This window comes from Elephas maximus, chromosome 9 (assembly GCF_024166365.1).
Source record: "Elephas maximus indicus isolate mEleMax1 chromosome 9, mEleMax1 primary haplotype, whole genome shotgun sequence".
In the NCBI taxonomy this organism is placed as follows: domain Eukaryota; kingdom Metazoa; phylum Chordata; class Mammalia; order Proboscidea; family Elephantidae; genus Elephas; species Elephas maximus.
In genome coordinates this window covers 87648154-87671567 of record NC_064827.1, presented here as the reverse complement: position 1 = coordinate 87671567, position 23414 = coordinate 87648154, and the positions used below count along the sequence as shown (strand labels likewise).

At 39.1% G+C, this 23414-nt stretch overlaps 1 protein-coding gene across 3 annotated transcripts in view; it reads right to left on the bottom strand.

The window, feature by feature from the left end:
• GDA (guanine deaminase) overlaps positions 1 to 23414 on the bottom strand; it is a 119006-nt gene that overhangs the window by 2156 nt on the left and 93436 nt on the right. For 2 of the 3 annotated variants that reach the window (XM_049896660.1, XM_049896662.1), the window contains 3 exons: positions 23123 to 23253; positions 21137 to 21164; positions 19945 to 20011 (listed from right to left, as the gene is read on the bottom strand). In XM_049896660.1, the coding sequence (XP_049752617.1) occupies positions 19945 to 20011; positions 21137 to 21164; positions 23123 to 23253 (226 nt within the window). Of the gene's footprint in view, positions 1 to 15709; positions 20012 to 21136; positions 21165 to 23122; positions 23254 to 23414 lie in introns of those variants that run through there. The other variant, XM_049896661.1, reaches the window with a different exon arrangement.

Below are 23414 nucleotides of genomic sequence, written 5' to 3'. Positions count from 1 at the left end.
TGGAAGCCCTGTAGGGCAGTTCTACTTTGTCCTGTATTGTAGCTATGAGTCGAAATCAACCTGACCGCAATGGGTTTGGGTTTTTTGTTGTTGTTGTTCGTTTGCTTGTTTAGTTTCTTTCTATTTATTCTGTCTTTCATCAAAAGTGGTGTGTTAAAGTCGCCTACTATTATTGTGAAACTCTTAATTTCTCTTTTCAATGCTGTTAGAGTTCATTTTTATGTATTTTGGAGCTCTGTCATTGGGTGTGTAGATATTTATTGTCGTTATGTCTTCTTGGTAGATTGTCTCTTTAATGTGATGCTCCTCCTTGTCTCTTATGGTAAATTTTGATTCAAGTCTATTTTATCAGAGATTAATATTGCCATCTCTGTTGTTTTTTGTTTGCTGCTTACATGATGTATTTTTTTCAATCCTTTGATTTTTAACTTATTTATGTCTTTGTGTCTAAGGTGTGTCTCTTTTAGGCAACATATTGATGGGTCATTTTTTTGTATCCATTCTGCTGCTGTCTCTTGATTGATGCATTTAAACCATTTACATGCAGTGTAATTATCAATACATGAATTTACTGTTGTCTTTTTTTATGCTTTTTATTGTCGTGTTGACACATTCTTACTTCTTAAGCTGCAGAAATTTATCATTTTGCAGTATTTCCACAAGCAAGATTCATTTCTGATGGACACAATCTTTACTTTTCATCTTCTAGGAACTGAGGCATTGTAAAAAAGCCATTTGAGATTTCACAATTTTATTTTATTTTTTCCTTGTGAAATTGTCTTCACTAAGAGCAACAAGTAAATGATGCTATTTGCATTGCAAATATAATTTTATTTATGTCTCATCTATTAAAAAGCCTGGGCTCCACCTATGAAATAAAAACTCAGTTTCTTGTTGTGAATACACCTTGTGCAATTCTCAGCATGCACATATATAATATTATTATTATTGCTCATTACTATCATTTCTATCATCACCACCACCACCAACAACATCCACACCATCATAAAAATGCATTCAGGGAACTTATCTACTAGCAAAAATGTTGTAGATTTTGATGGTTAGAGTTTGGTGTCATCCAGACTAGGCCGTGATTTTCAGTAGTTTGGCAGACGTTATGTAATCATCCTCCATTTTGTGATCTGATGTGAGCGGCCAATCAGTTGGAAGGGGAGTTTCCTTGGGGGTGTGGCCTGTATCCAATATATATGGATGTTCTGACAAAGCTCGCGTCCTCTCTCTCAAACTTGCAGTGGTCTGGTGGTCTGACTTCTGGTTCTTGGAGAAGCCTTCAGCTTGCTGCTTGACCTGCAGATTTTGGATTCGCCAGCTCCCGCAACCACCTAAATCAGGAGAAGCACTCAGCCTGCCACCTGACTCACGGATTTGGGATTTGCCAGCCCTCACAGTTGTGTGAGCCATTTCTTTGAAGTAAATCTCTCTCTATATATTTATATATATGCTTCACTGGTTTTGTGCCTCTAGAGAACTCAGCCTAAAACATAAAAAAAAAAAAAAAAAATAGGGGCTCTGTATTTCTTATTAGAGGTCTGTGGTCAAAGACAGCATTTCTTCAATGTGAGAAACCTTGGATCTATAAGACTGTATTTGTAGATCACAGTTTGCAAAACATTCTATTATAAGGTAACATTACCCTTTGGTACCAAGGCAATCTTAGATGTACATGCAAATTAGTCCCTGGAATTGCTTGACAGAGCTCAATCCTAAAAATTTTATCCTGATGACTCAGAGCATTAGGTTATTTTATATTACTGTGGATTAAAAAGGTAAAAAATTTAAAGTTCTTAGTGAGAGCTAGCAGATCTCCTAGAATGTATCTAGGAGATCTTTGAGAAACCCCAATTTATGATATTAAACACTATCACAGAGACCATATAGACTAAGATACACATACAGCTGCTTGCTCTGTTTTGCTCGACTTTGACAAAATGAATAGTAGATTCAAAAAATGAAACTGATTCTTTGATTAGAATCAAGGTATTATGACCTGTGAATTCAGCCAATGCAGCTGGATGGGTTGTGTCTGCTGACAGCCTGTGATCATGTAGACACTCGCTTGAGTATCTGACAAGCTCATTGGAGCTTTCTCACTGGTGAGAACTGCGAGATGGGCCTCAGTTCCTGTATCCGTGAAATTAAGATGGTAATAAATTCCTTCCCATTAGGTTTTGTGAAGATTCAATAAGTTTATTCAGTCAATCCCTGGAAAGTAATTTATCAAGCTTTTGTAAGGGTAAAACTGGATTTAGGTTCAAGCAGTCCCTGCTTCCACCCAGTATTTGTCATCTCTTGCTGTCCTTCTCAGGTGCTTTCTTCCTTTTTTGGCTTTTTATGTTTTTCTTACATAGGAAAAATAAGTCCCGTTTTCTTCTAAAAAAAATAACCTCCTGAAATCTAGGATTTCTATTTTGCTGAGTGTCAAAAAATTAATTTAGCTCCTTTTTTCTCTGCACTTTGTCTTTTTAGAAGGAGAGCTTGGTTGTTTCACAGAACCTTCTGTTCAAACTTTAACCACTAGGTGGTGCACTGGTTAAACATTATCTCCACCTTGCTGGCTGGCTTGCATTCCAACAGGCATTACCATCTTACATTGTACCTAAAAAATATCAATTTTGTGTCTTGTACCCAAAGGCCAATTTCATTCACTTGAAATAATTGTACTTATCCTATCACTTGACTCACATGGAACTGTATTTTCTAATGGTCTTTTATCCTGTAATGAAATGAGCTGTTTAAAAATGAGTTTGTCAACGGAGTGTGCCAGCAAAAGTTGGACAAACATGTACGTCTTGTTATCTAATGCTGCTATAACAGAAATACCACAAGTAGATAGCTTTAACAAACCAAAATATATTCTCTCACAGTTTAGGAGGCTAGAAACCCAAATTCAGGGTGCGAGCTCCAAGGGAAGCCTTTCTTTCTCTGTTGGCTTTGAGCGGAAGGTCTTTGTCCTGAATCTTTCCCTGGGTCTAGGGGTTTCTCATCACAAGGATCCTGGGTCCAAACAACATGCTGCACTTCTAGCTCTTCTTCTTGCTGGTAGTGGGTGCCTTCCTCTGCTTGTTACTCTCTCTCCGTTTATCTCTTGTAAGGCAAAAGGTATGACTGAAGCAGGACTGTGGTTTGAGTAAGGGTGGTGACTCAATGTACCTCCCACCCTAACCTTGCCTCATTAACACAGAAAGGTCAGGATTTATACCACACAAATGGAGGATAATAGGATAATTACATCAGATCACAATATGGAGGATCCTAGCCAAGTTGACCCACGTTTTTGAGATAACAATTCTGTCCATGACATTCCACCCTTTGGCCCCCCGAAATTCATGTCTGTGCCACGTGTAAAACATGTTCACCCCATCATATCATCCCAAAAGTCTTAAAAAGACTCCAAGACCAAAATCTCATCTTCTGCAAAATTCCTTTTCATCTGCGAACCCGTGAAACCTAGAATACAAGTTGTTGCCAAAGTGCAATAGTAGAACAGGCACAAGGTAGACACGGCCATTACAAATGGAAAGGAGGGATAACAGGCACCAAGCAACTCCAAAACTCACATACCTGGGATTGTGGGGTGGGATGTCATAGTACAAAGTACTGCCTTTGACTGGCATGAGAATGAGGGAAGGGCAGGTAATCCAAGAGCAGGGCACGGCAGGGTGGAGAGGATGACTGTCACCTTTACTAAGGGACAGTTGAGCTACTGCTGCCTACTGGCAATGGGGTCACCCAATCTTATTTTCCATAACAAAAAAATGTATTTTAGCCACATAAAATTTAGAAATGTTTAAAACGTAAGGAATATCTTAAGCAAAATAATAAAGGCTAAATAAAAATCACAAAAGAAGAAACAAATGATTACAAAATGTCAACTCTCCTAAATTAATCATTAACCTTTGGCTTAACTAATAAAAATGTCACTAAGTTTACCTTTGTGTTGTTCTATTGTGCAGGGGTTTTGCATTATTTTTAAAATCAGTCAAAACTTACTGATGTAAACATTTAGTTTTCTTTACATATTTCCAATAAAAACTCATATACAAATGCTCTTTATTGTTTTAAATGTCTCTACTCAGTTAAGTCAAACTTCAATTACGGTTTAAGTAATAGTTGACCCTTTATTTCAATGCAATGCTTATACCATCCTATTCTAGAGGAAAAAGAATTAAAGTAAAAATAATGTTCATAAGAATTATATTTTAACCATCTTTATTTAAAAATACTATCTCAGCAAATAAAAGCAAACATAGAATCAATTAAGGTGAAGCAGTTAACATGAAAAGAGAGATATCTATTTTAAAAAGAAGAAACACATTCAGATATCCTGTTGTGATTACGTACGTTCAGAGGTTGGTTGCATGAATCCAGAATCACACCTTTTTGTCTAATTTTGAGCAGACATCACCCATGTCATCTTTCTAAAGGAGCAGGCAGACTTATCCTCTTTAGTGTACACCAAAAACCAAACCCGTTGTTGTCAAGTCGATTCCAACACATAGCAAATGTATAGGACAGAGTAGAGCTGCCCCATGGGTTTTCCAAGGATTGGCCAGTAGATTCAAACTGTTGGCCTTTTTGTTAGCAGCCTTAACCACTGCACCGCCAGGTCTCCCCCCTCCTCCTTTTAGTATAGTTGCAGATATTCTAACTGGCTGTTCTTAGCATTTACACCCTGTTTGAGTCCTGTTGAAGTTGCGACGCTTGTTCTTTTGCTCTTTCATTTCCCACACTCTTCCCTTCCAACTGGAAGCTTCTTGGGGATGTAGTTTTAGGCTTTCCGTAAAATGAGTGTTTTCATCCAAGCTATCCCGGATTTCCATCTGAAGCTGTGTGTTCTTTGGTAATGTTCTTAAGATGGCATTTGCATTGGTTGCTTTTGAAGGAATTTTGATATATTTTGAAGCGACTGTTTTGTTCTTGAAGTCAAGCCATCATCATTGCAGGAAATGTAGGTTTAGGGGGCTCACTTTTCTGTTCTTTTTGGAAAAGAGCTATCATATCCCCAAGTGAAGAGGTGATGCTGTTGAGATATTCATTAAGTGCTGCCAAACTCCGTGCTTGTAGCTCCTGAGGACTGGCTTCCTCTCCAGGTGACTCGAGGGCTTCATGAGTTCATGTAATCTGTGGAAGCTTCTTGCTAGCTCTACAATATTTGTGAATACAGACAGACAAACTTTTGACTTGCTCTTTTTCCCTCCTTAAAGTCGGTCTTCACTATGAAAACAATCAAAGCAGCATATAGCAGAATCCCCCAGGAGAGCCCAAAGAGACTTAGACCTTGTCTCAAGCACTCAGCAGCCCCAGGAAAGAAATGAAAAGACATTTCTGTGGCAGTCAGTAGGCTTGCTATGGCTCCAAAGGGTACTGCTGCTCTGCCTCCGGTTGCTGGTGTCCAGTGAGCTGCAACTGACCACAGGGAACTCTGAGGACTGTTCTGCTTCTAACCAAACAAGCGTCTGGCAACCAGGACAAACCACCAGCACGCTGGGGGCAGAAGAGGCCAGGTTGTATAAAACAGTGCTCTCTAACTTTACTCTGTTTCCTGCACAAATAGAGGGTGATATTATTTGTACAGTGCCTTGAAAAAAAGGGTAGGGTTGATTGTAGCCACAGTAGAACAGCGCATGATCTCTGGCCACGGTAGTTCTCACCTGGCCCCTCTAGGACACCTAGAAGATCAAAGCAGGCCCATGCCATTGCCCATTCATTGCCCGTAAGCGTGTCAGGACATAATGGCCGGGAGCACACTACAGTAGTAGAATTGTGTCCCTATATTTTTGAGTTAGAATCCCTCTCCTGACTTTAAGCTTCCTTCTACAGCAAGGAAACTTGATCCTCCCTACAAAGGTCACATGGGTCTTTCTTCTGTGATGCCTCCCCACTCCCTCATCTGTGTTTAATCAGTCCAGGTTGGCAGAGGTAAAGGATGGAAGGGCTTCCACAAAGGTGTTAACTAACAGTTGTTGATTTCAATGGTAAGAGCTCAAAAGAAATCAATCAGAAATGGCCAGGGCTTCACATTTCAAGGTTTTGAGTGAGCCGGTTTGTCCTGTTTAATCTGTGCATGCCTGGATGGAGGAGGCTCCCCTTTGGGGGTGACCCAATGACCTCAGTGCCCTCTATCAAACGGCCTAGCCATCTGCTCCACATGGCTCGCCAGGTTGTCCTGCAGTAGGTCAACTCATGAAGTCATCTTGAGAAGCATGTTTTTCTCTGCAGAGGAGTGGGTCCTTCTTTTGCCTGAATTTGCCACCATTTATTTCTATAACAATACCTTACTTTCCTGGTATCTCATGGGACTCTGCAGTGAGGGACTAATCCTCAGTACTTTTATGTACAGAAATGAGAGACTCACTGGGGGCCCCCAAGAGCACCACAGTCAGGCTAGAGGTGACCCTAAGGATATAGGGCCTACAGATTCTGACCAGGTTTGGAGTTAGAAGGGAGGAGGGGAGAGTAAAGTGGCCAAATGCCTGATGAATAGAGAATTGTTCCTTTGCTTGTAATTCATTTACTCACTTAAAAGAAAATGGCCATTTCTAAGTTAATAATCAGTTTCTTTTTATGTTTATTTTATTTATTTTTTTAAATATTTCATTGTATTTTGGGGCAAAATGTACACAGCAAAAGCGGTTCCCGTTCAATAATTTCTACACATATTGCTGAGTCATATTTTTTGCATTCTTTGCATTGTATCAACAACCCCATTATTTCCATTTTAACTGTTCTGTCCATTCCCATTAACCTAGCCTCACTGCACCTCAACTTTCTCATCTACGCTTTAGAGTAACTGTGGACCATTTGGTCTCATATAGATGATTTTTGACAAGAGTGCAGTACTCAAGGGTGTTAAACAAACCAGTTGCCATCGAGTCTATTCCAACTCATGGTGACCCCGTGTTTTGCAGAGCAGAACTGCGCTCTGTGGAGTTTTCAAAGCTGTGACCTTTTGGAAGCAGATCGCTAGGCTTTTCTTCTGAGGCACCTCTGGGTGGGTTAGAACCTCCAACCTTTCGTTTAGTAGGTGAGCACTTAATCATTCATGCTACCCAGGGACTCCTCTAATCTGTTTCTAAAGTAAAGTGTTCAGCATCCTGGGAAAAAATAGGGGCTGAGGAGTCTTTAGGATTTTCTGGGCCGTTTAAGTTGCAAGTGACAAACTCAGCTGGAAGTAGCTTAAGAGAAAGTAGGTAAGGATAATGGGAGTGGTGGAGATGAGAAATGGGTGGTTCAGTGGTAGAATTCTTACCTTCCACGTGGGAGACCTGAGCTTGATCCCAGGCAATGCACCTCAAGCTCAGCCACCATCCACCTGTCAGTGGAGGCTTGTGAGTTGCTCTGATGCTGAACAGGCTTCAGCGGACCTTCCAGACTAAAACCAACTAGGAAGGATGTCCTGGTGACCTATTTTTGAAAACCAGCCAGTGAAAACCCTATGGATCACAATAGTCAGATCTGTGCAGTCACTCATAGGGGTGGTGCAGGACTGGGCAGCGTTTAGTTCCATTGTGCACGGAGTCATCATGAGTCAGGGGCCAACTCCGTGGCAGCTAACAACAATGGGGAGGGGACATAAAAGGGCAGAGCAACAGGAGGCGGGCATCCTGGAATTTAGGGTGGTAATCACAGACTCACTACCTCCAGGACTGTGTATGTGTATCTCATCCCAGAGTAAGCACAAGGCCTCTCTGGATGTTTATGTAGAGCTCACCCTTTCAGATGTCTCCATGTGGTGAGAATATGGCTACCGTCATCTCTTTCCCCACCAGCTGGGCCTAGGTCATGAAACGTTGAATGTTCACCTACTGCTTCATGAATGCTAATAACTGCCAGGTAGGACATGATGCTCACAGCTTCTGACTCAGCAAGTCTCCTGCCCTCTCTCTTTAGCGGCTCACATGCATGATCACACCAGGACCTGTCACCTCCAAGATGGCTCTACCCACATAATACAGATTCTCAGGACATGTCTAGACCTATTGAATCAGCATCTCCAGGGAGAAGGGTCCGGAAACCTCAATTTTGAACCAAGGCCCCTGGTAACTGGATTTGTCTACCTCATTCTTACCTTACTTTTCTCTCTACCCAATCCAGAGTGTTCACCCAAAATTCCCTTGCCCTTACACAACGACATCCATTTTTATCAACCCTCAAACCTAAATTAAATACATGTCGTTGCTTTTTATCATTTCTACTGACTAAGACTAATGAAAATTCACTTACATTTGCTGATTGCAAATTATATGATTTCCAAACAATGTGGGTTCTCAAATATGCACCTCAATTATTCTTTATTGTCCTCTGAAGTACTAATTATAGTTTCCAATGTAAATATTCCAAGTGTTACTACTTTTCTGCCAAGTTGTGACCTGACCTGCACCTCTTCATTATTAGATAATCTTACCTCACACACCCACAGAAGAAAGGCCATCAAGCTGGTCCTCACTCAACTTCTTTCTTTTCAGTCTCTAAACCTATTTATAGTGGCTTCCATTGTCATGCCCTTCTTCCTCTCACCGCTAACCAATCCCCTCATGCTCCGGCCAGATCCTCATTCCACCAATTAACTTTCTCTCTTCCATCTGTTGCACTTTTCTCTTTGCAAGGGCTTTTCCCTCAGTGGCCAATATATTCAAACTTTCCCACCATAAAAAAAAAAAAAAGTTTTTGTTTTTCTTTATGCTCTCCAAATTTACAACTCTAGCTATAGCCCACATTTTTAAAAGAATAGTCTCTCAAACTGTGGTACTCAAAATTTTTGATTGATGGGATATTAATTAGATGAGACATTAAAAAATTAAGGCATGGAATTTGTTGAAACATTAATTTGGAAAGTTTAACGTTAAACAGTTTTCTTTACCATAGGCATCTCAGAGTTTTTAATTTGCTAATGTAATGTGATAAAAATTATTACAATGCCCAACAGCTCAGACCTCTTTGGTTCCAGATATTTATTGACCCTACAAACTCATTAAGACCTGCCCTTTGTTCCCTGTGCTTCAACTGCTCCCTGCTCCTTCTTTCTACATCTTTGTAATGCTTTCCCATCTTCCCATTCTCTCAAGCTAGAAAAACCAGATTATATCAACTCTGCCCCTCCTTGCATATAGGATTAGTCAGTTACCCACTTACCCTCAGAAATACTCCTCAGTCTGATGCTTTCTCCCAACACCCAACTTCTTAGCTTAATCAACTTTAGACCCTCACCTCTCATTGAAGTGTTGGGATAACTTCCCTCTTCCAATTTACCCTCCTTGCTGCCCACTTCTAACCCACCTTCCGGTTTGTTACTGTGATTTTTTTTCTTTAATCATATCACTTCCTTGTCCGTTTTGTGACCTGTGGTACATATAACAACCACCTATGTTTCCCGCCTCTTACTTACACCTACATGTGGTTTATCGAGAAGCTATCCCACTTATGGAAACACTGATGGTGTAGTGGTTAAGAGCTATAGCTGCTAACCAAAAGCTCAGCACTTTGAACCCATCAGGCACTCCTTGGAAACCATATGGGGGCAGTTCTACTCTGTCCTACAAGGTTGCTATGAGAAGGAATCGACTTGACGGCAACGGATTTGGCTTTGGTGATCCCACTGACAGTGCGTGCTGTTGTAAGACATGCTGCTCCAAAATTGTATAAAATGGAAGTAATGGGCTTGTACCACAAATTACTTTTTTTACAGGGTATTGTATGAGGTAGTGCTGAATCAATGTTTTTTGTATGAAAAACATGGATTTTGATAATAAAAAAATCTATTTGAGACATATATGTCCCATTGGACTCTGGGGGAGTAGAATTAGTGGTACACATAGTGCTCTGGACACTGAGATTAGGATTGGTGGGATGAGGCAAGAAAAAAACACAAAGTACCTACCAAAAATTCAAATACACTCAATGATTCTGTATGCATTCCATTAATGAAAAAACATGGTATTGACAAAAAAATTTAAAGCAAAAAATAATTGGGTCTTGAAAGGATTTTAAAGTCCTATAGTATGCAGGATAAAGTCTATGTTCTTGAGCACAGCAGATAAAATTTTCAGTCTAATCCCATCCTATTTTTCAAAGTAGTCTTCTCCACAAACCAGGTATTAAGGTCACACTGAATTTCTTAATATTCTACCTCAGAGGCCAAGTTTTTCATAATGACTTGCTGTTGCTTATGCTGAATCCTCATGTTGGAATAAACTTTTGAGAGTCTTCACACTCAATATAAATTCCTATTCTTCCTGGAACCAAGCTCCAGGAATTTTCTCTTCTTCAGTGAGATGTTCTCCATCATCCTTTGCCCTCTCTTCACTCTACTCACCTCTTCCTTGGTGCTGTATAAGTCTGTCATTAATGTAATAGATTGACTTGATTACATAGTTCCTCTCACTACATCCCAGCTTGTGAACTCCTCAAGGAGATGAACGTTGTTTTTAACTCTCAAGGCTGGCCTGTGCCAGGGCATCAAGTGTGCACTCAATGAACCGTTGGTTGAATGAGTATCATTGAAATTTTACCAACCTTATGATTCTTTTTTTTTATGATTAATAAATTCAATATTACTTCATAGTCAGTTACTTTGTGCTTCCTGCGTGTATGGATTCCTATCTCAAAACAAGCACCTAGTTTTAAGTATTAATATTGCCAAGACATGAAGAGCAAAAGAGAATAGCCAAGTGCATTTCAGGGGAACCCGATTAATTAATTTCAATTTCTTTTGGGTTATGTCATGTTAAATGGTGTCGTAAAACAAAACAAACTCATTGCCATGGAGAAGATTCTGATTCATAGCAACCCTACAGGACAGAGGAGGGTCTGCCCCATAGGGTTTCCAAGAGTGGTTGGTGGATTCGAACTGTCGACCTTTTGGTTAGCAGCTGAGTTTTTAACCACTGTACCACCATAAACAGCATTAAGTGAAGATTTTATACACATTTATGTTGTCTTCTTTTTATTTAAACTGGGCAGTAATTTTACATGCACATGAAGATTTTGTATAAGGTTCTACATAATGAATGTTTTCTCCTATTAAGTTTTATTCCACCATCTGTACGTCAGTATTGTGGTGTTTTGTTTCTTGCTATGATGTTGGAAGCTATGCCACTGGTATTTCCAGTACCAGCAAGGTCACCCATGGTGGACAGGTTTCAGTGGAGCTTCCAGACTAAGACACATTAGGAAGAAAGGCTTGGCCATCTACTTCTGAAAATTAGCCAATGAAAACCTTATGCATCACAATAGAAGACTGTCCAATATAGTGCTGGGAGATGAGGCCCCTAGTGGCTGCAAAAATGGACTCAAGCATACCAGTGATTGTAAATATGGGGCAAGGCCAGAAATCATTTTGTTCTGTTGTATAAGGACCACTATGGGTTGGAGCTGACTCAACAGCCACTAACAATAACACAAACCTGTTTTATTAAATAATTTGCCACAAGAATTGCATAATTGTTCTGGACAAGATTAAAAAAAAAATTACTGAACTTAAAAAATTAGCCACCTTCTTTTTTCTAATTTTGTTGTTTTTGTTGAGAATATACATAGCAAAACGTACACCAACTCAACAGGTTCTGCACATACAATTTAGTGACATTAATTACATTCTTCAAGTTGTGCAACTTCTCACCCTCCTTTTCTGAATTGTTCTTTCCACATTAACACAAATTCTATGCCCTCTAAGGTTCATATGTAATCTTTCAAGTTGCTGTTGTCAATTTGATGCCATATAGATAGTTCTTAAAAGAGCATAACGCTCAAGGTAGACCTTTTGCACTAGCTAAGCTAAACTACTGTTCACTTTTGAGAAGACTTCAGGGGATATTTTTGGTTTAAGGTTTACAGATTATCTCAGAGCAATAGTTTCAGGGGTTCATCCACCTTCCATGGCTCCAGAAAGTCTGGAGTCCATGAGATTTGAAATCCTGTTTTGCGTTTTCCTCCTCTTGATGAGGATTTGTCTATGGAATCGTTGATCAAAATGTTCAGTAATGGTAGCTGGGCACCTTCCAGTTCTTCTAGTCTCATGACAAAGGAGGCAGCTGTTCATGGAGCCACACATTCCATATCTTCCTCCTATTCTTGATTCTCTTTCTTCCTCTGTTGCTCCTGGTGAATAGAGACCAATTGTTGTGCCTTGGACGGCTGCTTGCAAGCTTTTAAGACCCCAGGCACTGCACAACAAACTAGGAGGTAGAACAGATGCACTAAACATGATATTAGGCCAATTAACTGGGATGTCCCATGAAAACATCACCCTAAACCTCCAAACCAAGGAACCAAATTCCATGAGGTGTTTGCTTGTTCATAAGCAGCCTCAACAGCTACTCTGTGGCTTCTCTTTCACACCCATGCTACAGAATAATTACCATGAGATTTTACTGATTACATAGTATGTCATCGCATTATGCCAGGACATGTTCGTGATACTGAAGAGTTTGTTGTGGTTATATAAATTAGTCCAGAATACATAATTTGCCAAGCCCGATTCATCTTTCATCATTCTGCCAGGAAGTGTTCATGAATTGAAAGAAGTGTGCTGCTTTTACTGAGCCTCTTAGTTATATCCTTTGAAATAACAAAAGCCTCTCACGCCTTTATCTGTTTCTGTGCTTCAATCAAGGTTTTCAAAGTGCTTTACAAGCACAAAATCATCCCTGCATTTGTTCCCAGGCTCAAGTGTGGACAGAACCAGCTTTTGCAAAGTGTTGCGGGTGGGGCAGGGAGGAGCTTTATAAAGTCTCTCAGGCACTCCAGGACAACAAATTTAGAAATTAAAGGAAAGAATGAAACTTTTCCCTGGGTTTATTCATTTGTAGGTTATGGCTGTCTTTGACGGCAGTAAAACAAAAGTCTTATTTGTGGAGACTATCCAAGATTAAAAGAACAGAAGTTAATTTCACAGTGAGGCTAGAAGTTCCAGTTTCAAGTAAGGTATAAGAACCCCTTGTCATCTGACCAAATGATCATTTTTCCAGGGCCTTTATTTCTCTTATGTTAGACTTTACTGCTATGACTTCGGGTTTCCTTCCTACAAACACGGTAATGAATGTCTGCTTACTCCCTACAAGGCTGGGCAGTCCTGTTGGGATAAGGGCAGAATGTGGGCAATCTAGGTGGGTCCAAGTGGTCTGTAAAGTTCCGTGGGATCTGTTCACAGTTCTTTACCACTTCTTAAATTAGGAGAAAAATATTGATTTTATTTTTCTCTGAGCTACTACTGAAGAATTTCCCAACAAAGTTGCTGCTGCAGGGAATGCTTTTACCAATCTTTGAAAAAACTTTATACCCTGAAATACAGACTGAACTATGATAGAAGCCTTGCTGCCATCAAGTCAATTCCAAGCTATGACAGAAACACAAAAAATTCGAGAGTTAACGACAAACTCAAGAAGTCTGACAAATTCATTGTAACCTTACAGTGGTGCTGGAGGTAACGGGTAAAGGAAGATCAGTGAAAAAAATAATTAAAAAAAAAAAAAAGCAAACCTGTTGCTATCATGGCGATTCTGAATCATGGCAACCCCATGTGTTATAGAGTAGAACTGCTCCATAGGGTTTTCTTGGTTGTCATCTTTACAGAAGCAGATTGCTAGGCCTTTCTCTCACAGCGCCACTGGGTAGGGTTCAAACTGCCAACCTTTAGGTTAGTAGTTGACTGCAAACTGTTCGTGCCTCCCAAAGATGAAAAAAAAAAAAAAAGAATAATTATGTTTTACGATGATGTTATATCGCTTGGTGGCACTGTGGTTAAGCCTTTGGCTGCTAACCAAAAGGTCGGCAGTTTGAATCCACCATCTGCTCCTTGGAAACCCCATAAAGCAGTTCTACTCTTCCTATAGGGTCACTGTAAGTCGGAATCGACTAGATGGCAATGGGTTCGGTTTTTGGTATCACTTTCAAAGGGCAGCGACGTCTTCCCTTATTTTAAAACAAGATTGGAAAAAAAAAAAAAGAAACTCACCCTCCTCTCAGTGACAGCCCCTCACGTGGACAGCGCCTTTGTCTGAGTAGCCTCTTCATGGAGTTTTAAACACTTTTGCCCAAGTCTTGTCTTACTGCTGGCAGGTATTTATTTTAAGTCCAAACCTTATTTTATTTAAATCCTGAACTTAGCCTCATATAATGATTTTCATGTTTTTTTTATTAATTACCTAGGGTGGGGCCTAGTGCCCACAACATACAAATTAGCCACACATTAATGCAAAATTATGCACATGAAATTTCTTTTCTGGGTATTTTGACTACGTTGCTCTTGAGGAGGAGAAAAAAGTGCTCAGAGCACTGAGGGTGAATTTACAGATTAAATCTACTACTCTCTTATGAGTTCATGTTATAAATCAAAAATAATGAACAAATCAGTGCCAAAAAAAGTCAGATGAGGTCCTTACAGAACTTTAACATTGTGGATCTTTAACATCACTTGATTTATATTCTAAAAAATAAACAGAAATATATTTCAAACATTTTTATTTTCTAGTCTGTATTTTTTTTGTTCATTTATTTAAAAAATAATTTTTAAAATAACAGCTACCACATCATGAGCACTCATTATGTCCCAGATGCCACCTAAGAGCTGCCTGTGTATTATTTTGGAGTCCCTGGGTGGTGCAATGAGTTAATGTGCTCGGCTGCTAACCAAAAATTTGGTGGTTCCAGTCCTCCCAGAGGTGCCATGGAAGAAAGGTCTGGCAGTCTACTGCCAAAACCAGCCATTAAAAGCCCTACGGGACACGATGTGTCCGAATTGACTGCACAGCAACAGGTATTATTTTACTTAACCCTCATGACTCTAAGGCAGTTACTCAGGTTATCCTCGTATCACAGAGGAAGGAACTCAGACATGGAGATTTAAAGCATAACTTGTCCACCCAGTCAGGCAGTAGCCAAGCCTAGATGCAAATGCAGCCCTGAAGACCTGCTTTGACACTGCAGGTCATGACCCACTGGAGGTTCATGAAACCAATTTGGGAACTCATCATCAGCATAAAAAAATTAAATAGAATAAAGTAAAATGGGGTGGAATAAAACAGTACAGGGGATATCTCAGGGCATCACAGATAGGGAAAGTATTATTTTTGTGAAACCTTCGTTTTAAATATACATGCACATACTTTTGACGTAAAGTGCGTTTCTCACTCTGGATTGTGGTTTAAATAGTATGAAATACATTGGTCTAGGACCTACTTAACCTTTATACTACCTCTCAGCCTTTTTTCCTTTTAAAACCCCAGGTACATAAAACCCAAGTAGAATGAGCTTAACTAACTATTGTGAGATAAAAAGTGATAGCAATCTGACTCTAAAGGGCTCAACATTATAGCTTAATTTTTAGGAAGCTATTTACAGTGACCTTATCATAACATTGCTATGGAGCCCTGGTGGCACAGTGGTTATGAGCTTGGCTGCTAACCAAAAGTCAGCAGTTCGAATCCACCAGTCACCATTGGAAACCCTATAGGGCAGTTCTACTCTGTCCTACAGGGTCGTGATGTGTCAGTATCCACTCAACGGCAATGAGTCTGGTTTGGTTTTTAGCATAGGATGGAAGGTACATGTTGGCCCACAGCTACATAATCTATTTTGTTTTTCAAAATTCTTGTTAAAAGGAGAAAAACATCATAAAATTAATCCTCTTTCTATCAGACAGATAGAACTCACAACAAAATTGACTAGATAGAACTCACAACAAAAATTAATGTAAACACAAGGTCTCATTTATTTTTGTCTGAAGCACAAAAGAGCTCACTCAGCACAAGAACAATAAGCAAATCGATACAAATATTGAGAAAAAATTTCCCTAAGAATACATACATATACCTTCTTAAGAGTAGCAGTTGGAGTTTAACAACAATTTAAGATGGTTTTCTCTAAAGAACGCTTTTTGACAGGATTTTGAGTAGGGAATGGACAGATAAGTAACTGCCACATAAGAGATGAGCTAAGAATAGCATCCGTTACCCAAGTTACCTGAACCCCAAGTTACTTGACTGTGAAAGCCGTCTTGGAATTTACATTTAACTTCACCATTGGCTTGTTGGACTCTTGCATTTCATCAGACTTGGACTATGTCCACGAACTGGCCCCTTAACTCTCTATCTCTTACATTCAGGCTTGTGGGAGGGGAAGTGAGATGAGGCTAAGCATGAAAACAAGCCTGGGACCAACGTTAAGGTTTCCTAGCTGTGTCTATTCATGTGGGCACTTCTTTCTATGCTTTCCCTAAAATCATACCTGAAGTGGAGGCATGTCTGAAACTGCAAATATCTCCTTTAAGTCCTCAAAAAAATAACTTCAAAATTCATAAAAATCTACTCAATTTAAAAATAATTTCAAATCACTATCCATGGGACATTTCTTAGCTTACCTTTTAATAATGCATAAACCTCTTTTTAAGCATGTTTCCAGCATCATCATCAATCTAAATAATGGACAATGAAAAGATTTCCAGTAGGCTACCAATCAACATAAAAAAATTAAATAGAATAAAATGGGGTGGAATAAAATAAAATAGTACAGGGAATATCTCAGGGCATCACAGACAGAGTAAGTATTATTTTGTGAACCAGTTATTGTCAAGGCCATTCCAACTCATGGCAACCCCGTATATCAGAGTAGAAACTGCGCTCCGTAGGGTTTTCAATGGCTGATTCTTCAGAATTAGATCACCAGGGGGACTTTTTCTGAAGTGCCTCTGGGTGGGTTTGTATCCCCAACCTTTTGGTTGTCAGTCAAGTGTTAAACGTTTACAACCACCCAGGGACTCCCCATTAGGCTACAGGAACATTCAATTCTGGGTACTTCTGTGTATGGCACAAGGTAGAACTGACACAACATGCCTTCCAGCTTGCCTTTAAAGCTCACCATCTGCCTGGCTGAAATGAAAAGATTCAAAATAGGAAAAGTCTGGTAGGCCGTGAAGATTCAAAATACATTGCTGGATCTCACACCCATTACATTTCCTCTCTAAGATCTCAGCTGCAGCTGCCAACAGGGATATTCAAAGCACACTTCAAAATCAGCTAAGCATCATAGGCAGTGTTTTCCTACCACTTCCCCTCCTTTAACGTGTAGCATTCTCACTGAAGTAAAAAAAGAGATCCAATGGGGTTCAATGCTCACAAGCATTAACTCAGAAAGACTTCTTCCTGTTCTAAGACATCCTCTTGATTCTGAAATCTTCGACAATTAAATCATAGAAAAAGACTAGGGCATAAATAAGGGGGAGAGGAGGCTCCTGAATCTCAATTTTCGATGACTAGGACAACCTCTCATGGCCTAATCTTTTATTTCCCATGTTTCAATCTCTTTAGGGGGAAAAAAAAAAAGACTGTTTGCTTTTGTGTTGCTGTTGCAAAAAAAATCTTATAAATTTTTGACAGACACTATTATTGAATACTTTTTTACCTTTCCAAGTGCATTCCATTAAAAAATACTGTGAAATGGTGTGGGGTGGAGTGAGGGGGCTGGTAAGTTTTCATTCTCTTTCCTGTCAGAGAGCAAAGTATTCAAGGATAAAGTGACAACTAGGATTGGCTTGGAATACTGCCTCTCCACAATTCAGAAAGTCAACCTACATCAGGCAAAGGCAACATTTCAAAGCACGGAACATCTGGCTACAAGTATGGCTAGTGCCTACAGTACTGCAAAGAGCATAGGCAACATTCAGAAACGCTGCACTTGGAGGAAGAAAACACATAAGCTATAGGGATGCAGGGAGATCAAAGTACATGTCAACATCTCAACACATTCTATTCTTACTAGAAATGATATGCAGGTCTTAACATACTATCAAGGTTAAATCTAATGTTTGACAGATTGGTTGTAAATGGCCATTCTTCCTGCTTCTGTTGCCACACATTTATATTTTCTGTATGTGGATTCTAAATCTAAATGAAAATTGATGTTCAACATCAAAATGTCTACGCTTAAAGAAAGTAAAAGTATAAGATCTTGCAACTGTTGGGAGTAGCTGCTGTCTAATAGTAGCTCTTGCCCATCTCACTGAATTTCTGAGTCTATTCCTTTGGGTTGGACACCATGCAACCAAGTTCCTCTGGGAGGAGTTGGAAGACAGAGCAGCTAACACCTGCTGGCACTATAGAGAAGTGGGGAGAAATCTGGCAGGTCATCTTTGACATGGGTCAGGAATTAAAAATACTGGAAATAGCAGACTGACATCAGATTTACTGAGTAAATGTAATATCCCACAACACTAATTCTGTTATTAAAAAATACACATACAAGCAAAAATGTGTTCCATCTTTAGGTTTAGGGTATCAAATCAAATCAAATCTAAAAGTATTTCTGTTGTTGTTGCCAGCCTGCCAGAAAAAAATAGAAAAAACTGGGTAAATTACTGCTGAATTTGCATGAATATGTGAAAATAGAATTTATAGTACAGGAGGAGGAATTGTGTTCTTAGTTCTGTAAATATGGAGTTAGCCATATTACATAAAACTCTTTACCATGAGGCAATATTAAGAAGTCCCATCTAAGTTCTAGGAACAAGTTTATGATATATTAAGAAAAACTATCCCTCTTCCTTGTTGGTTTACAATAATCAGAATTAAATGAGAAATGTGTGGGATTTAAATGATACGTTCATATCAATACTTTTTAAGGACTTATTATAAGGTCATAATTTGGTTTCAATTCTAGGTTATGGGAAAACACGCTATATTAGTTAAGAAGTATAAAATGTTCTTTGCTTTGTTTAATGTTCCTAGATGTCTAGTACAAATTATGTTCCATTAATATAAACACGAAGGGGGCATGCATTTTTTATTGTTGTTGTTCTTATTCTAAATTTCTAATGTCCTGAAGAGAGTAAGGAATTAAACAGACAACTGGATAAATCTGGGAAACAGCGCTTTCAATAGACAGGGCTTACATATTTTTAATAACATTTCTTTAACAGGATTTGTCCTTTATTTTTAAAATTCCAGCAGATTGATATCTATGTATGAAATTTCCAGTAACTATTTTTTTTTTTTTTTTATGGTATAGTGTCATGGAACCCTTCCTCTCAGTATTGACAACCGCAGGTCCACTACTTGCTCCAACTTAGGAAGACTCTAGTCTACACAGCAGTGGAATATGGGATTCGTTTTTCTTCTAATAAAACTGAAGCAATAACATCACACAACTATAAATCAAGGTGATTTTAAAGTACACAAAAATACAACTATTTATGCCACATAGTTACATGAGTAATATTCCTAAAAGACTTTAAATCTTGAATACTCACTTCTGTCAAACACTCTCAAGCACAGGATTACCTTAAGCAAAGATGTGGCATTCAATTTCCAACATTTCATCCCCAAAGAAGCCGAAGCACAACAATAACACATCTCTGAAATGCAAATTCTTTTAAGTTTCCAGAATACAAGGTCGGTCTAGAAACACATTTTAAAATTCAACAAGTTCTCTCTTTAAAGTAGTATGCTCAGCATGTAATTTTCAAACACAATCCTAAGTGATTTTCCAAAATTTGTTCAGTCTTCTACCCTCTCACAAAATTATTCTCACTGGTGCTTCTTAGGTTTCTAATTTTCACATTTATTAGCTCAAAATATTTAACCTTATAGGAATATTTTTTCTCTCCACATTTCAAAATATGAAATAGATTTTACTTAAATCTCAGAATAAGACCACCACCACCAAAAACATTTCCTTATGTTTGAGCTTCAAGTAAATCTGTAACAGCTCAAGATGGACGAACTTCATGAAATTATGAACTCTCCCGACCAGAGAGTTAAGAATTAACGCAACTTCCTTCAAAGGATTTGTCAAGCGCATACTGTAGACACAGAAAGAGATAGTCATCCCAAGAACAAGGTACTATTTTTTGACTGTCTAACTCCGCCTGGGCAGAAGGGAGACGCAAGACCACTTTATCCCAGGAGAACATTTGCAGAAACCCAAGGGTCTTACACAGAGCTTGAGAACGGGACCACTTGCCTTCCGCCCACATAAACCTCTTCAATATTTCGATCATCTCCTGAAAGAAAAAGCAAGGGATCTTTTAAGAAGTGCTTATGTGTCAATAATTATCTATATTGCCACCAGCATGATTTAAAAAAACAAAAGAAATAACAAAAAAATACTTCTAAGAGAGGAAATACAAAAATCTACCTTTGTTGTCTGTCAGATTGTTTATAATCTGGACAGAGGGGCATGACCAATATAACATGCTCCACATAACTTGAGGGCAAGGGTCTGAAATCTGCACCTAAGATGGAAGCCACATAAAGCTGAAAGGACCCTATGTTGTTCTCCAGCTGGAGTAGCTGGTTTGCATTTCTAGCCTATGTTGTTCTCCAGCTGGAGTAGCTGGTTTGCATTTCTAGCCTCTGTTGTAAAGGGAGTACTTATCTTTGAACTAGGGAATTCCTGGGTGGCGCAAACAGTTCACCCACAGCTGCTAACCAAAAGTTGGAGGTTTGAGTCCACCCAGAGGTGCCTTGGAAGAAAGACCTAGAGATCTACTTCTAAAAAAAACAGCCATTGAGCACCCTGTGGAGCACAATTCTACCCTGACACACATGGGGTCACCCTGAGTTGGAGTCTACTTGATGGCAACTGGTTTTATTTTCTCTTTCAACTCCAGAATCATACTCAGCATGAGGTGAACGGCCTTCAGCAACTGACCTCCATTCAAAGTCACTCATATCTCCCACATCAAGTTCACTCAGGGGTCTGAGCTCATGGAGCCGAATGCAAAGTAGAACCTTGTGCACTATTTGTTATTTCTCTCAGTGAGTAGAATTGAATGTGAGTAGGTTAAAGCCTGTGTGACGAGACTCACTGCACACAGATAAGAGCATGGGAGGGCAGACGGTGGGGAACAGCATGAGTGTGAGAGGAATGGACAGTCTCTGGCCTTCTATTTCTCAGTTCAGGATTTATGACTCTGCATCACAGAGGAGCATGCACATTTCAAATAATGTCTTTTAAATATCATGCCTTAAATGGGCTTAATAGGGAGGAGTCTTGAAAAAATAATGACTCAAAGCAAATTATCACACACAGGGCTTAACATATGGTACCATGAATACAGAAGGGAACATCCAAGAAAGAGACAAAGACGTATTTTATTTAGCATAGAGACATGTATCTACCTTACCTAGATAGAGGAACTTCTGGATGACAGCCTAAATGGAAAATAAAGGTAATAATAAGAAAGAATACTTTATGCATTTAGAAAAGCAGATTCATAGTCAATAGTGTTGGCAAAGTCAAGAAATACAAATTTTTTTTTCAATCGCAAAATCTACCTCCATTAATTAATAAGAAATGGTGTTTAGCTTAAAACAATCATCAACTACTAACAACTATTCATGGACTGGAATTTCTTGGTCTATAACCTTGAAATCTTCAGAGGAAGGTTTTATATGAATTTAAGAAGTTAATGTAACAAAATAATTCAACCATTTCAACAGGTATATGAATTAACAAAAATGATCAGATGAGTGAGAAGAGTACTATTTTAAGAAGTTCACTCCAACAAAGGACAAAAAGAATAAATAAAGTGAAAATAACAAATGGTGCCAATTTCAAATAATCTAGCACCTTCCTTCTAAGAATCTCAGTGGTTAAGCACTTGGCTGCTAACCGAAAGGTCGACTGTCCAAAGCCACCAGCTGCTCCGTGGGAGAAAGATGTGGCAGTCTGCTTCTGTAAAGATTTACACCCTAGGAGATCCTACAGGGCCATTCTACTCTATCTTATAGGGTTGCTATGGGTCTGGGTATGAGTTGGAATCCACTCGATGGCAAAGGGTTTGGTTTTCTTTTATTATCACGTTTATATTTATTGTATTTACCACAGTTACTTTCACCTTCAATTTGGCCTTTTGGTCCTGGTTCCTGAGACCCACCTGGTAACCATCCTTTACTCGAATTGGCTGGGGGAGGGCACCCCATCTGACCTTTACACAGATTGGCTGGGAAGCCCACCTTGTAATTAACAAGGAGTTTTTTTTTTTTTTTTTTTTACATGACTAGCTTATGAAAACCCTGGAACCTGAGAGCTGAGCAGTCCTGAGCCAGAGAAGAGCTGCTCAGGAGTCAGCCTGAGGAAGACCTGTTCCAGCTGGGATCTTGTCTTAAGCTGTCCTGGTTGACAAAGGGAGAGACCTGCTCTTCTTCAACCTTCCCAGGCCTCACCCACATATGCTTCCCTGAGTTGTATTCTGAGTTTCCTGACATTTACCCTGAGTTGCATCCCAAATTGCATTGCATCCTGTTACCTCTGCATTGTTACTCTCATAAACCACATAACTGTGAGTATAGTCCATGAGTTCTTGACAGTTCTTTGTGACCACTGTAGCAGATATTGAACCCAGCAAAAAAATAATGGAGCAAAATAAAGGAGAAGGGGGAAGGTGGAAATATATCTGTCTTTGTCTCATAGAACGCAGTCTTATGCTGATTCTGGGTCATGACATTGTCCTTACACTAATGAATCAGTATGTAAAAGGTGATATAATTTTTTTTTTTTTAAAGAAAAATCTTGTGTCAGATAAAGAATTGTTATTAAACTAAGAAGAACTCTTCTATTTTATACACAGGAAATTAATCAAACTCATTTTCTTATAAAATAAGAAAAATCAGTGAAGCAGAGTGGTTAAGAGTGCAGCCTCTGGTAGTGAGAAGGTCTCGTGTTTGAATCCAAACTCTGCCACTTAATTACTAGCCATGAGTCTGTATGTCAATCATTTAACCTCCTTTAAGCCTCACTGCCCCGTAAGTAAAATAGCAATAATAACAGTACCTACCTGCTAGAGTTGTTCTGATAATTAAGTGAAATGACGTTTGACAGTGCTTAATCCCATGCTTACCCAGTACATAGCAAGTGTTCCATAAGTGCTAGCTATAGTATGGCTGCTTAGAGCCAAAATCAATTCAAAATACAAATATTTTGTTAATAGAATATCATTATTCTTAATATTACTGTCATGAAATTGTAATTACAACTCAAAGATCTAGTTCCCCTTCTAAGATTCTCCCAATTTCTATTAAAATATTTCGGCTTCTATTTTTTTCTACAGGGAAGCTGTTGTGACTGCTTCATGGGGTAAATGCCTTTTGATTAACATTCTTTTACTTACCTCTGAAATATCACCAGCAAAATCCCCATAAAACAGGTCAATGGGAGAGTCTGATGCTTTGGGGTTGATCAGGAGTGCATCAAATTCCTTGCCCACTTCAAAGTTTCCAATCTCACTATCCAGGCCCAGGGCTACAGAGCAGAACAAGGTAATAAACAGTCAGTTTTCCAGCCATGAGACGATGCAAATGCCCTAGTTTATAGGGACAGCGTTTGCCAACATAACACTAGAAAAAAAATTAGTATCCTAATAGTGAAGCAGGAAAGTGGTCTCAGCCCAGTAGGTTACAGGA